The following is a 14,938-nucleotide window of genomic DNA, read 5'->3' on the forward strand; positions in this document are numbered from 1 at the left end:
ACTAAGCAGTGTCGATATTGCACTGTTCCGCATCACAACCACCACGGTCTAGGATTTTGCTGTTTTCATCACAGTGTCTTGAGTCGTGGGTGAAAGTGTTGGGTGAAGTCTTCTTGGTTCACACCAACTGCACATAGTATAGGATTGGGAAACCTGCCCACCTGATAAACAACTGAGGGCACACACTATCGCAATAAAAAGCTATTTGTCATTTTATTCTCCCTTGTGCATTCCGCCCAACTTCTAACAATGTCTTCACTGTTGATATAGCAATGGATAACAGTATTCCGCCCCGACCTTAACTCGGTAAATTGGGCCCTGACTAACATAGGGTACGCCCGATGGATGTACTTTTCAGCAGCCTGAGGCCACGGCGCCGCCGAAGACGCCACCCGTGTTTGCGACCCCCAGCCGTGTTCGAAGCCCGAGTCCACCGGAAGAGAACCACTACAGTCACATCCAGAGGCCGCGCTCCAGAGGGGCCATGTACGGTCCGCCACCGGTAAGCTGCACACAGATCTGCCAGCGAAGATGATAAAATTGTGGCCACCGACAATGGGAAGTTACACCGTTAAAATATATTCAAACAAATATGAGAGAAGCTGCTATGCTCACAAAGCAGTTTGCACAAAAGACAACCATCACTTGCCCCTTCGCAAGGATGTCCATCAGGCCATAGAAACGTGATGCCAGGTATATAAATTATGTTTAGAAAAGAAAGGCCTTCCACCTTTTAGTTTCTTTTAGTTGGTTTTGTAATGTCACTTTATCCATTTTTACCTCGTACTGCAGTTTTAGTAACTTAGTTGTTGCTTTGAAGTGAAACTGTGTGACCCACCGCGGTGGCTCAGTGGCTAAGGCGTTGCGCTGCTGAGCACGAGGTCGCGGGTTCGATTCCCGGCCGCAGCGGCCGCTTTTCTGATGGAGGCGAAAAGCAAAAACGCCCATGTGTACGAGATTTCGGCGCACGCTAAAGATCCCCAGGTGGTCAAAATTAATCCGGAGCCCTCCACTATGGTGCGCCTCATCGCCTGCGTTGCGTCGGTGCGTTAAACCCTACAATCAATCAATCAGTGAGACTGTGTGCTTGAGCACTTAATTATGGTACAAAGCCATTGAAAAATAGATTTAGAACTTTTAGCGTGTCACATTCAGTCCTGAATCAGCATTCAGAAACAAATGTTTTTACAAATTCTGATTTTTAATTACTAAAAATAAACAAAATAAAGCTAAGTTTTAAAGGTTTTTGCAGGTGTCTGCCATACAGAATATGAAAAAAAACAAGTGGCATTGTTGTTTTCACAAAAGTAAGTACAAACCCTGAAAAATTGCAAAAGGCAAAATATGCCGAAGTAATTATATGGTTAAGTGAAGTGATTGCCTGGACATAATTATTTTAGCAGCAGTTCGAAATTAGATGCGGCAATGCAAGCAGACAACAGAGCATGAGTGGTTCACTGATTGCTTGTCTCTGTGACTTCTAAACACTGCTCTCCATTCTTAAAATGGAGCTTGAAGGCGCAGAAAAGCCAGCAGCGACGTGGCAGCTTAGGAAAAACAGACAAGAAACATACCAAGTTCTATGAAGTTTTTAGCATTGCTGTCCAATGGAAAAATCTCCATTCTGCAAAAGCATTGTTTATGGTCATAATCGTCCAGAGATATCCTTTAGCGAAGAGAGCTAACAAAGGGCGTGGTGGTCCGTCACTACGTCGAATGGGCGTCCATAGAGCTACGGGCAAAATTTCGTAATAGTCCAAACGATGGCTAAACATTTCTTCTTGATAATTCACTGGGCACAGCCAGCAAGAAGTCAAACACGAGTGCAATAACACTGCAAACCTGAACATACAAATTCTGGCGTCTGATTTTGCAGAGGTGAAGTAAGGACGTGAATGCATTATAGCATTGACCTCACAAATGTATTTGAAACTTTTGCGAATCGACTGTGTGTGCACGTGTTGACGTGGTACACGGTCTTTAAAGGCCAACTGCATTCAAATTTTCGACAACGTAAGAATAATGTCACCTAATAGTACATATGAAAAGGGTGCGAAATGCAAAATGCTGCGCTTGAAACATCAACGTGCGCGACACAAACGGCTCGCGACATTGGCGTTTTCGGAACCGAAACTGAATAGAAAAGGCGGCCATAGCGGCGGCCGGACGTGACGTACGTGATGGAACGGAAGCGGCCGTGCCAGAGCGGCGGCCGCTCAGAGCCGCCTTGAAATGCGCATGGTAGTGCCGCGTTTCGCTCTGTTATTTCCACAGAAGAACTTTCACTAACGTTTGCCCATAATAATAGAGCTAGGCGCAATTCCGGCATCCCGTTGCTATCACTCGAGATGAAGTACACCACCGGACTGTAATTTTTTTCCATAATAATAACTGCCGGAGTAGCAATTTTTCGCATTGCAAGTAAAAAAGCGGACCCTCATTAACAACTCTACTTTCCCATACGATTTCGAAAAAGAGCTTTTGTTATAGCCGACGCTTCGGCTACCACGTCGCTCTGTTTGAAGGGAACAAACTGCACGCGGGCGGCGATCGATCACTATTTTTACCATACATTACGTGCAAACAGCTTCGTGAATATCAACCCAGTATTTTTCACCTTGCTGCCCATAGGGAATCGAATTATAAAACGGATCTAAAACGATAAGCCAGCTTCCACAGCTAAATGATGCACTAAAGCACGAAAACGTTTCCTATCTACCGCTGTTTTCTAGTTTAACCAGAGACAGGGGCTGTTGAAAACATTTTACTTTCAAATAAACTAAATCTAACGCTCAAAGTAAATACTTCACTTGAGAATTTAACTTTTAAAAATCTAGTCTATTATTTAGGCGAGGAGAAGTTTCGTTAGTTTTCGCACTTCGCGAAGACGACGGCCGATATTTGTGCTGATGTATTTGTTACTTAGAGAAAGGCTGATTTTGGTTCACTTAGCGAGTGAGGCAAAAGTCACACAAGCGTTTATAGCCGCGTGTACAACAACTCTATTTATGTCGTCCAACTTTTGAAAAGGTCTAAAGGATGGAGGTGGCGTTGGGCCAGCCCAAATATGGCCAATATTGGACGCGTGATGCAAGTGGCCAAGAATTTATAAAATATATATTTTTTTCTGTGGTAATTACCACAGAATTGCTATGTCATTCCTATGCATTTAAATGCCTAGGAATGACAAATGTAAGGCAAGTGCTTGTTTCGCGCTATTTTTATCTTCGAGTAAAAATATTATTTTCAAGTAAAAAGAGTTTTGCTAACTCCAAGACGTTCGCAAGCGCGTGAATAGTTTGTAGGCTTCTCATCTTTCTTTTTTTTTTACATTAAAAAAAATGGCGGATATTACAGCCTATGCGATTAGTTTAAACATGTGATGGCGACGGCGGTACAGCACGCTGGTGTAGCAGAGAAACCCCGGGTGAGCGCATCCCTGCGCCTGGCGGAGCGCCCTGCAAGGCGCCGGAGAAGCGCGAGCTTCAAGGGCATGTTCACGGGACAGGTTCCCAACCTCCGTCACAGGCCGCTCCGAACTTGTTTCGGCGACTCTCCGCCAGGTGCAAACGTCGTCTGCTCGGAGGTACTTTGAACGGCGGTACCTAGCGCTCTCTGCGATTACGAAGCTAAGGATTTCACCATGGTGATTTTGAGAGCATAGACAACTTATTTGGTCAAAGAAAAATTTGAGTGCAGTTGGCCTTTAAAAGTGCACAGAAAGCCTAGATTCTTTCCCACATAGCATTGATGCTTGGAGGAGGAGGACACTTGCAGCGATCACGGAACTTTTAGAATACAGCGCGGCCAGAACCCTCTCGAGGAGCAACTGACTGACACATCACCCCTCGGGCTCTGCAAGAGTGCTTTTGTTTGTGTGCATTTGATTCTGGTACCTGTTGGGCCCCTGCTTTCCCCCCATCTCTCAAGCACAGCGTACGCTGGCTTCATCCCGGGACCTTCAGAAAATGTTTCGAATATTTGTGCTTTTTGGTGCCGGAAGGCTGTGGACCATTGTGACTCCTGGTCATACAAAGGGGCTTTCGACGAGCACCCAGCAGTTCGCATCACTGGCTTGACTGAGAGCGTTGCTCTGCCCGTTTGACGGTCATGCTGTAAGCATGCCAGGTGCTGTTCCTGTATCATCGCTGTTCATTTCTCGCCATGCAATGAACAAGTTAAGTTTTTGCTCTTGGCTCTGCATCTTTGAAATAAAGGCAACTCCTTTCAAGCCACTCGTTCACCATGCTACCACGGCATCGAAGAACGTCGGTTCTGGGACACTTTCACCAATGTCAATGTGACAAAATGCGCCATTATTTGCCATTGGTTTACCTTCGTGAACCAATGTCTGGAATGTAGACAAGTCCACGTCAATATTCCCATTTTAGCATTTCCTTTGCTCTGTAAATGTGTGACACCATCAAGGAAAGCATGAGTGTCACTCAATTTGGACGCAGAACAGGTCTTTCTTAGAACTAGCCATATACCTCCAGTGTACTGATTAAGCTGCTACTTGTGCATGTTTGCGATACACTCTACACCTTTAAGACACTCTTTGCGTTTCGTTTTCTTGTTTTCCTCTTCGCAGAGTCACAATCCCTACGAGTATGAGTCCCAGAAGCGGGAGCCGTACGCACAAGTGATGCCATACTACAAGACGGCAACCCTTCACACCATGTATTCCTGAGCTGGAAAGTGCACCTCTGTGTGTCCACGTGCAACAGACTCTACAGGAACGTGCACTGGCATCCATCCGTGACGTGACAGACGTTTGCAAGTGCCGCAGTACTGCATGCCACGGACACACTCGTGAACGCCAGTGAATTCGTTTCCGCGCGTCCTGCCTTCTAATTGGTAGAGCGGCAACTCCAGCGGACAGTCCTTTGGAGCAAAAGTGCCGCTGGCAACGCAGCGCAGTGCCATCACTACCGACCTTACGGCACTGCAAAGTATTTATGATTGACGAACGTCGCCGCGAAGTTTTTACGGTGTAGAGCGGCAGAATGACACTTCTGGTCTTGACAGGGATGAGCGTGAAGCAGCTTGAAGTCCTGGCTATTTCAACGGGAGTTGGAGTTGACTTTGAAGTCAGTTTCTCGAAGCACACCCATAGGGACTGTGCACCTAAGGGTTGAGTACAACAGTTCTAAGACTGGCTGATGCCCGCTGCAAGTGTCGTGCTCATACTGGTCGAAATGAGTGATTGTGAATGTATGCGTGTACATTCTTCGTGGGAAATTGTATCACGAGATTCATGGGAGCATGCAAGTTTTTAACTCCTATGCCAGCTCCTACTTTGTGACTTGACGCTTTCACTATTGTTGGCTAACACAGACTGCAGCGATGAAGGCGTAATGTTAAAACTTCCACGCCGGGGCTGCGCTCTCTGGGAACAACGAAAAATGTCCTTCCAAGGCAAGATAAGCCATGTCACCAAAGTTCTAGAATGAGAGACCGGTGAACATTTCTTGCGTTCATTGTCACATACTCCACATGAGTTTGTGAAATGAATGCATAATTTTTAGGTGCAACTGATGATTTGCAACGATCAAAACCACTGACAAGCCACCCGTGAGTTGACGTAATTTTTTCCCTCATCAATGTTTCCCATGAATGAAAGCCCCTTGCTGGCTAACAGCACCTCACAATGAAAGCTAATAATTCTACGAGTATACAACTTCATTTGGCGCTCATCTGTGTCTGTTGAGAGCTAACAACTCAGTTACCGATATTCACATAAATCCTTGCAAACAGTAACTGCCCCACAATGTCCAGAAAAAATAATGTGCTGGTTGACAGTGATGAAAGATTTGGCTTTAATAAGGATTCTGGTTCTAAAACCAAGCATTAAATGCACTACAAACAAAAAAGGGAAAAACAGTGCTAGCTGTGTGAAACCCTGCTTTCGTGATGCCCTCAAAACCCAAAGCTTCGTTGATCAGGAGCTTGCGATCATTGAATATGTGCTGGTGTTCAGTAGCCTAATTACATCGGTTACATACTGTGTTGCCTGAGCAGCAGAAATGGCAATATTCACCAATTTTTTGTCAAATCCAGGACAGATACTGAGAGCAGCTGCTATGGCTCATACACAACCAGCATGTCTGAACAGCACATTTCTAGAAATTCACTGTTAGGGACATAATAAAATAGAACTATGTCTGTGTGACTTGTTCTTCAGTGAAAGAAAGCAAGAGCAACTTTGATTTCTGACACAATTTACCCAGAAGCACGCTGTAACACAACTCCCAAGTATTGCATAATACAACGAAATGGCCCGCTTTCTGGATTTTACAGCTTGGTTCAAGAATGTACAAAGGTGCAAATGTGCTCACAGATATGGGAAACCTAGGCCTGCAAAAGGTAGGTCTTGAGGATGTCGTAGTTCACCAAAGCATCGCCATACTTGTGTGTGTGTGTATCTGTGGAGAGATTCTTGGATAGGGGGAATGACGTGGCCCAGTGCAGTCGGTAACATTGTTGAATGGTCCTATGTGAGCACCAGTGAAAGAGATGTTAGCCAGTAAGTCTCACTTACCCTTTTATTGATTTTACCTTTGTCACTACATGGTTCTAATTTCATTTGTTTAATACAAGCCATCCACCACCCATTAGACAATAAAAGTAATTTTGTGAAGATTTTGTCAGTGTCCTACTTGTATAAGTGACAACTGTAGGTAACTTGCTCTGCATGCACTTATCAGTCGGAGTCACTTCAAACCTTGCTCCGAAATGCTTAGGTTTCTTCACTTGCTTCCCAATGCCTACCATCAGCCTACCAATCACCCCCATCTGGTGCAGCAAGTCGGGCGGCTAGCCTGTCTGACCTGGCCTACCCGTTAAAGGGACCATGCAGACAAAACACAAGTTTGGTTCATTCGAAAGATTGCCTCGTTAGAATCATATTGACACCACTTGTAACATAAACTTTGCTCAAATAAGCTATATAATTAGGAAAAAAGGGAATGACCATGCGACGCACCAGCTCATTTTCCACAACAGAGCCTATGATGTGATATGTGGCAGCTCTGCTATTGGCTGAGGCCGCCAAACGCAAATGAAAATTAGGCAGGGCTTACAAGCTTGCCAACGAGCTATTTGCACTTAATTAAATTAAGGTCACATTCTTTTTATAGCAGTAATAATGGTGGGGTAAACAGTAGAAGTTACGAAAGTACACGTAAACATAGAAGTACCCATGCGTACTGCTGTTGGTACTGCGCTCACTATTATATGCTTGTTTTAGCTGTACAGCACTCCGGCGCTTTGGGGTTGTCTCAGTCGACACTGGCCGATTGGCGTAAGCAACGGTGTCCTACGTGACCATATTTGTCGAGAAAATGCATTGTTTCACAAATGACAGTCACAAACAAAGCAAAGGCAGAAAATGGCCCTTTGCGGTATAGCGGCGCCATCTAGGTTCACTAATGGTAAACGAGGCTCCGCAATAGGCTGCAGAGCGGTTCTTGTGATCATTGCAGACGTCGCAAAAACACGCCATTTGGCGGGAGAATCAAAATTTTAACTTAAATACATTAATTTCTCAGTGAATAAAGCATCGTTTGCTTCTGTACACGCACTGGGGACACTATAAAACACGAAATCTTTTGAATAAAACAAACTTGTATTTTGTCTGCATGGCCCCTTTAAATATCTTTCTCTCTCTCTCAATGCTGTATAGAAAAGTTCCATGTTTTTGGTAGCTCACCAGCGGAGCTCCCTCTATACAGTGAGCATTCTATGGTTGTTCACTTGGATCATTACCGCCATTCTTTAAAGGCTCTGCTAAGAAAGGCTAGCAGTTTGTCACCAGAGCTTTACAGTCTGCAGCTTCCGCAAAACTGCACAAGTTCAAGTCTGTGCAGGTATAATTTTCCCAGCTACAGCCGCCAACACGAGCGGTTACTCTTTTCATGAGCATGCCCCCATAAGCGTACCGACTAGCCAGCGTGCTGGGAGGTTGTAAAGGTTTTTTAGAATTTGCAACAGTCAACACAGGCTTGAAAGGATTCAGTACAGAGCACTGTCGAGCAATGTGAGGAAGGACACTGTAAGGAAACGCATGGGCACCACAGGTTGGCTCTATGAGCAACCTACACAAGGCAAAGTGACAGGTCTCCCTAAAGCCCCCAAAAGGTTCAAATAAGCATCCAGCAGAGGTGCACCACAGCCGTTGCCAAGCTTGAGTTACCACAACAGATTGCTGTAATTCTGTACAGATTATTTTTCCGCTTGGTCGAATGACTTGCTCTCACATCCCTTTTGTGCACTTTTTTCGAAACTAGGGTAGGGTTGTGCACCTACCCCCCCGAAAAAAAAAAAAAAAAAGCTGGCCCATTGGGGGAGGGGGGAGAGGATGTATATAGAATGTTAAATAAAGATGGCATGTTTTTTTACATGCAATGCCATTTATTCTAGCATTTTCCTAGAGAGAAATGAACATAACTTTTGTACTGAAAATTATTGAGATTTTGGTTATTGCTTCGAATATGCTACACTGAAAAGTAACCGCACTTGCTGACCGCAGCGGCGGCATTTCGTTGATTTCGTTGTGTTGTTCCTCCCTTAGGTTCCTCTCCATAGCTAGGACTAGGAGCGCGCTCGCCCGTGTATTCTCCCTGGAGGAAGATGGTATTCTCTTTGCTCACGCGTGTCCTTGCAGAGCTTGTCGACACATATCGTTGTTGCAGTTGCTGAATTGATGGTTATAAAATGCCAAAAAAGAAATAATCGCAGCACGATGGCAAAAAAAAAAAAAAACAGCCAATGGCGGCCCGTTTTAGGTAAAGACTGGCAACTGACCCGTGTCTAAAAAGCCGGTTCGGCGGGTCTAAAAGTGGGCAGGTGGCAACCCTAAACTAGGTAGGGATGGTTTCGTTTTTTTTTTTCTTCTTTATTGCAAAATTACACTTAAAGGAGCCATGAAGAGAAAACACAAGTTTGGTTCATTCAAAAGATTGTCTCGTTAGAATCATACTGACACCACTTTTAACGTAAACTTCGCTCAAATAAGCTACATAATTAGGAAAAACGGGAATGGTCATGCGACCCACCAGCTCATTTCCCGCAACAGAACCTATGTCGTCACATGAGCTAAGCTCTGCGATTGGCGGAGGCTGGCAGAAGCAGACGCAAATTAGGTAGAACTTACAAACTAGACGAACGAGCGATTTGCGCTTAAATTTAGGGCACATTCTTTACAAAGCAATAAGAATGATGGGACAAACAGTGGAAGTTACGAAAGCACATGTAAACATAGAAGTACTGATGCGTTCTGCTGTTCGTACTGCGCACAGCATGCTGGTTTAGCTGCACAGCACTACGGGGCTTGGGGTTGTCTCAGACGACACTGGCCGATTGATGCAAGCAACGGTGTCTTACGTGACCCCATTTGTCGAGCGAGCACTGTTTCAGGGAACGAATATTTTCTCCCAGAACAAAAACAAGCCAGGTTTAAATGCGGGCAAAAACAAACCAAACGCTTGCCACGGTATGGTGGCGCCATCTAGGTTACGGAACGTAAAGAAACGCGGGAACAAACCAACACCGCTGTACAGGGTGGAGACAACCTTTGAACGGTCCCGTGCCGCCGCAATTGGGCAAACGGGCTGAACGCGTTATTCTTTTCGTTTCCCACGAGACCTAGCAACGCGAAACAGACAATATGATTCAAACTTCTTCAGTAAACCGCATTGCGGCGATAATTTTAGCGCGGTTTTGACACAGTGACTTGCTTCGGCGGCGAGCGAGCAACCGAAAATGGCGGCGCCAGCGTATACATAGAGATAATATACTAGCGTATACGTGTCTCTACCCTGTACGGCGGATGCGTGAATGAAGGTACTCTAGGCTGCAGAGCGGTCGGTTCCAGTGATGTCACTTGGGACCACGAAAACGCACGATTGAGCGGGAAAATCAAAATTTTAACCTAAATTGTTTAATTTCTCAGTGAATAAAGCACCGTTTGTATCCGGACAAGCGCTGGGGGCACTATAAAACAAGAAATCTTTCGAATAAAACCAACTTGCATTTTCTCTTCATGGCTCCTTTAAGGGGACACTGAAGGCAACCGGCAAGTCAGTTTCAAACGAAAGTCTGACCTTCCCATAGCCATTTTAGCGTTGATTCAGTGCCGAAAGTGGCATTAATTGCTGAAAAATTGCTAATCAAACGTGACGCAAACAGCGACTGCAGTCTCTTTGTATCACGGAATACAAGCAACCGAATACAACGCTACCGCATATCAAGCAGTATCAGTCGTGCTTTACTGACTCCCTCGTCCTTTGCTGCCTTGGACCACTAAGCAAAATGTTTCTTCATGGGAACCATGACCAGTTTTGACGCTTTATTGAAGAAAAGCGGCAAAGCCTACTGTCCTGTTTACGCCGCGTGAATGTTGGCGCCAATCCAACCGCTGGTGCGCGGCCCTTGCATGCCACCTCACATAGCGGTATTGCTGCTGGCATGGACGAGTAGTGCCATTCAGCGGCAGCCAAGGACGACATTGCATATGCCAGACGTTGCGCACACTTGAAAATACTGCTTTAGTCAAAATAAGCGTTCCCCTGTTTTCTCTCTCTTTTTTTAATGCAGCGAAAGCACACAGCCATAATAAAAGTGGCTATATGCACACTTTAGTGTACCAGGGTCGCACAACTACACCAGGTATTGCACTGAAACCAGAATGAGCTTGTTGGTGTTCGGGATCGCTGCATGATCTATCGGCTAAGCTCCCATCATGTCGTGTCTGGCTTTCTTTTTTTTCTTTGGTGTTAAAACATGACATTACAAAAACTTCGGTAAAGTTTTCATAAACTTGTGAAGGCGCATCGTGAAAATATTTTTCACGCGATTTTAACCTTTTCCAGTGTAAGTTGCATGGGATATAGCCACTGGCGGCGACACCCGTCTTCATATTTTGCTATTTTCTACCTTATTTTAAAAAAGCCACGCGTGAGAGTGGTATATTCGTGTTCTCGGTGAGCTAATCTATCTCTATCAATCTAAAACAACTTGTATTTTGCCTTCAGTGTCCCTTTAATTGGTGTTCTGTACTAACAAAGAAATGGAAATTTATTTTGTCATTAAGCTACTTATGCCATTCATACAAAATTCAATGTCCCCCCACATAATCGCATAAGGATCGAGGTACAAAGCTATAGCTTTGGAGCCTGTTTTTAGTTGCACTGGAATGGAATTGGGTCACTTTAAAGTTCTTTGGAGCTACGCAGTGTCACCTAAATGTTGCTTTGGACCTGCATCGTGTCCCTTTGTGTCACTTTGGGCCTTAGAAGAATTGGGCTCAGGACCTTGCGGAATCAATGCCTGATGTAATTACCGTACTATCGAAAGGCAAATGCACGAGGAACTGAGGCATACATTACTACTGAGCCCACGCGCCGCAATTCACACAGCCTGTAGTGTAGAGGCTTAATCTCTGCAGTCGCACAGAAACCGATTCCTCGCACAAGTCGAATCTGCCTTCATTCGGGCCCAGTGTCGCCACGTCGCATTGCCTGTAGGCTCCGCTTGAGCCTTTCCATGTCCACAGCGTGGCTTTGGGTGCTACAAGAGCTCTAGAACTAGCACGAGATCGGTTGTGAGGTCTTATAAGTCATTTTTCGTACTTTGCTGTGCCACATACACAGAGTTGACTTGCTCTAAATTCAGGTGAAATTTTGCCAACCCTAACTTCTTTCTTTTTGTTTCTTAATTGAGTTTTCAAGTATCATCAGAATACGTATAGATGGTATTCACTGAAAAGTTTAGCTGTCAATTGCTTCACTTGGAAACACTGGAAACGGCCACGGACATGACGCGGCTTGTGCCACTGCGCCCGCACGTCACCGAAAAAAAAAAAAAACACTGGCGTGTGTCGTCTGCTTCGTTTCAACCCCATTCTCAACGGTGGTGTCAACAGAGATGTTATTAATTGCACTTTTTTTTTTTCATTGGACTCGAGGCATTACTTTGCGTTCGGTGGGGTTAAGTTTGGAACATCCAACACACATCACATCATGTGCTTGACACGGACAAGTACTGCCATCCCGCGGAGCTCGATGTAACCAGTGACGGCGCATTCACATGGTTGCCTGCATGCGTGCCTCGCCAGTGAATACAACCTATACGGTGGTTACGTTCATTCTTAGATACTTGTTTCTACTTGTAGCCAGCATCTCCAAATCATGAGCAGGATTTCACCTTTAATAAGGTTAAATGCAACAAGTTTATGTTACTTTTGCTTGTGTATTACTCCTGTGCCACAGTAAAACTTTAGTGAACTCTTTTTATATATTTGCTCCAGTTCAAAACCATTCCAACAAATCTATTCGCTTTGCATTCACTTGAAAGGCAAAAACCAGCATTCATAAAGGGCTAAGCAAATTTAAAAATGGGAGCCATTCATTAGATTCTGGTGTAAGGGCTGGCTTACCAATGTAATGCCTTTTACTATTACATCGAGTATACTCATTTAGAATATGATAAAGAAATTACAAAAAAAGAAGTGCTCAACTAAAAACAAGAAACGTAGTCGCAATACAATCTTATTGCAGAATCTTATTGCCACAATCTCATTGCAGAATCCTTCTTTAACCTTGTTTCATGGTTGTGCATTATTAATATGAATTACAGCAACGTCTCTCCGAATAAGAAAATCATGGTAGTTTCTTTTGGTCAGTTTCTATTATACTCGCTGTCTGTTTGGGATTCTCCATTCCCACCCACAAAGAGGACACACAAAACGGGTAAATGTCCCCACAGCTAGCTGACCATTTTAATTTTTTGTGTTCTGCGGAATTTACTTATTCAAATGATGACAATGCTACCAGCACGGCTTGGGAAACCTTGTTGTGGACTGAAAACACTTCTGTCACAAGGTACAGCAGATAAAGCGTATGCAATGCTTTCGAGCCTCAAAAATAGAAGAAGACGCAGCTTCCAAAGAGCCCGGGGCACCTCACTGGTGGCTTGTCCGGTTTCGAGCAGGGGTCGTCAATGGCTTTGTTCTGGCTGCGATTCCCTCTTTCAAGCATCGAATCCCTTCCACCCATGCCCAGTTTACAGCCCCGGGGCTTTCCCCAAACCAACGCATATAAAGTATACTGCGACCCTCCTTGGTTCGGTGTCGAGTGTTTCCAGACCCCCAGTAGTTCTTGCTTACCATTCTACGCTTTGAATTGACCTTGAAGAAAGTGTTGTCACTAACGGCCATTTTTTCCCTGGTGGCTGCACAGCCCAAAAGGGATAGTATCCCACCTGTCAGTGGACTTATGGGCCAATATGAATAACTTTGTACACTCCTCTACTCCCCCCGCACTTACCAGTAAAGATGCACTGCAGAGGAGTAAAAATGAAAACTAATTTTGTAATTTTGAAGCATAATGCACCTACGCTAATAGGGCTATGAAGCTGGAGGGCTAGGGTTTGCCTTAATTATTGAAGCGAAGCTTTCTATGCCTCACTGACGGTGACCGTCCCATTACGAAGACACACTGCAGGAAAGCCTACTTTACACAACAGGTTCTACAAAACGATGATGATGATGAGTGAAGGCACATCAAGCGCCTCAAGAAAAAAACGCTTCCTGTGATCGGAATTGAACCCATGGGTTCCTCGTGCCATTCCGGCATGGTCGAAGCAGTTTAGATTTGGAAGTAAAGCTTTCTTGGTCTCACTGATGGCGACCATCCCGTCTAGGGTTGCCGCCTGGAGTTGGAAATTAATGCTATCATATTCACAATTAATAAAAAAGTGCTTCAGGGTCACGATGCAAAAGAAAATTGTGATCAAGAAATGTATCACAAAATTGCCAGTGACGAAGAAAGCCAGCAGGCCATGGTGAAACATACCAAGTAGCCCTTCGTGTCAGTTGGCTTTTACAGCACAGAGTGAAGGTGTTGCGATAGATCCTCAATCGTCCATGCCTTCAGCCTTGTCAGTTCCAAAATCAACGAGTTTGAAACATGGCCCCAATTTATGACCACTGGGCATGCATAGGAGAAAACTTCAATCACCCTTTTTGCTTTTCACACTTCAATCTCACGTCACGCTTTTTTTGCATCGACAACACCATTAGAAGTGCTTTATGTCTTCTTTCCAAGATGTAGTTTTAGGGGCTCGGGCTGTGGACGTCTCATGTCGTTGTGTTGTCATGTGGTCATGCTACTGAAACACCGGGACGTTCATTTTCCAACGCCTTATGCTAGAACGTAACGCGTACTGAAGGAACACACCAGGACATTTGTTTTCCAATGCCTCGCCCTAGCACGCTTCCATGGGCAAAAACGCATGCTAAAAGAACACACCAGGACACTTGTTTTTCGTTCGTGCTTGCTTGCTTGCTTCTATTTTGTACCGCACTCGAACTTTAAAATTTACACTTCTCCGTTTCGAATTTCACTTCTCCTGCGTCTTCGTAATTGGGATGTTGCGCATATCAGTGTGTGCTACGTGGCGAGAGAGAGACCTACAATCTTTGAATACACTTGTACACTGCATGCTTCGCACCTCCCTAGGTTTCACGTTAGTGGAGATGGCCCAGTTCTTTTTAATCACGCAAATACTCTAGTGTAAAATAAAAAATTCGTACTTTTTCTGTTTCTTTTCAATCTGCTTATAATGACATTTCAAAGGCATTTTACTATTGTTACAAGGGGCTAGACAAAGTAATCGGTGTAAAAGGTCTGCATCGCTTATACTTGTATAGTTCTAGTATCATATTCACCCATAAATAATGAAGTAACCACAAGTCTAATGTGAGGGGGTACTTTTGGTCTCTACGAAAAAGAAACAATATATAGTATGATAGTAACGCGAGCGATTCAACTGGAGTCAGCAAAGAAAAACCAGATGCCAGCTGGGCCATATTTACTGTTGCAGCCACTGCAATATAATAGGAAATAAGTGCATGCGCAATGACTCGTCGTCCCTGCTC

At 44.6% G+C, this 14,938-nt stretch overlaps 1 protein-coding gene across 1 annotated transcript in view; it reads left to right on the forward strand.

The window, feature by feature from the left end:
• The window catches only part of LOC144178322 (uncharacterized), an 82,357-nt gene extending 75,717 nt beyond the window's left edge, over nt 1-6,640 (forward strand). Inside the window, exons 10-11 of the mRNA XM_077706076.1 lie at nt 359-502; nt 4,592-6,640. Coding sequence (XP_077562202.1) covers nt 359-502; nt 4,592-4,690 — 243 coding nt within the window. The 3' untranslated portion in view covers nt 4,691-6,640. The remainder of the gene's footprint in view (nt 1-358; nt 503-4,591) is intronic.
• The last annotated feature ends 8,298 nt before the right edge of the window (nt 6,641-14,938 follow it).

The sequence above is a fragment of the Haemaphysalis longicornis genome, unplaced genomic scaffold, assembly GCF_048455015.1.
Source record: "Haemaphysalis longicornis isolate Haplotype H1 unplaced genomic scaffold, Haemaphysalis longicornis Haplotype H1 scaffold_4, whole genome shotgun sequence".
Taxonomy (NCBI): domain Eukaryota; kingdom Metazoa; phylum Arthropoda; class Arachnida; order Ixodida; family Ixodidae; genus Haemaphysalis; species Haemaphysalis longicornis.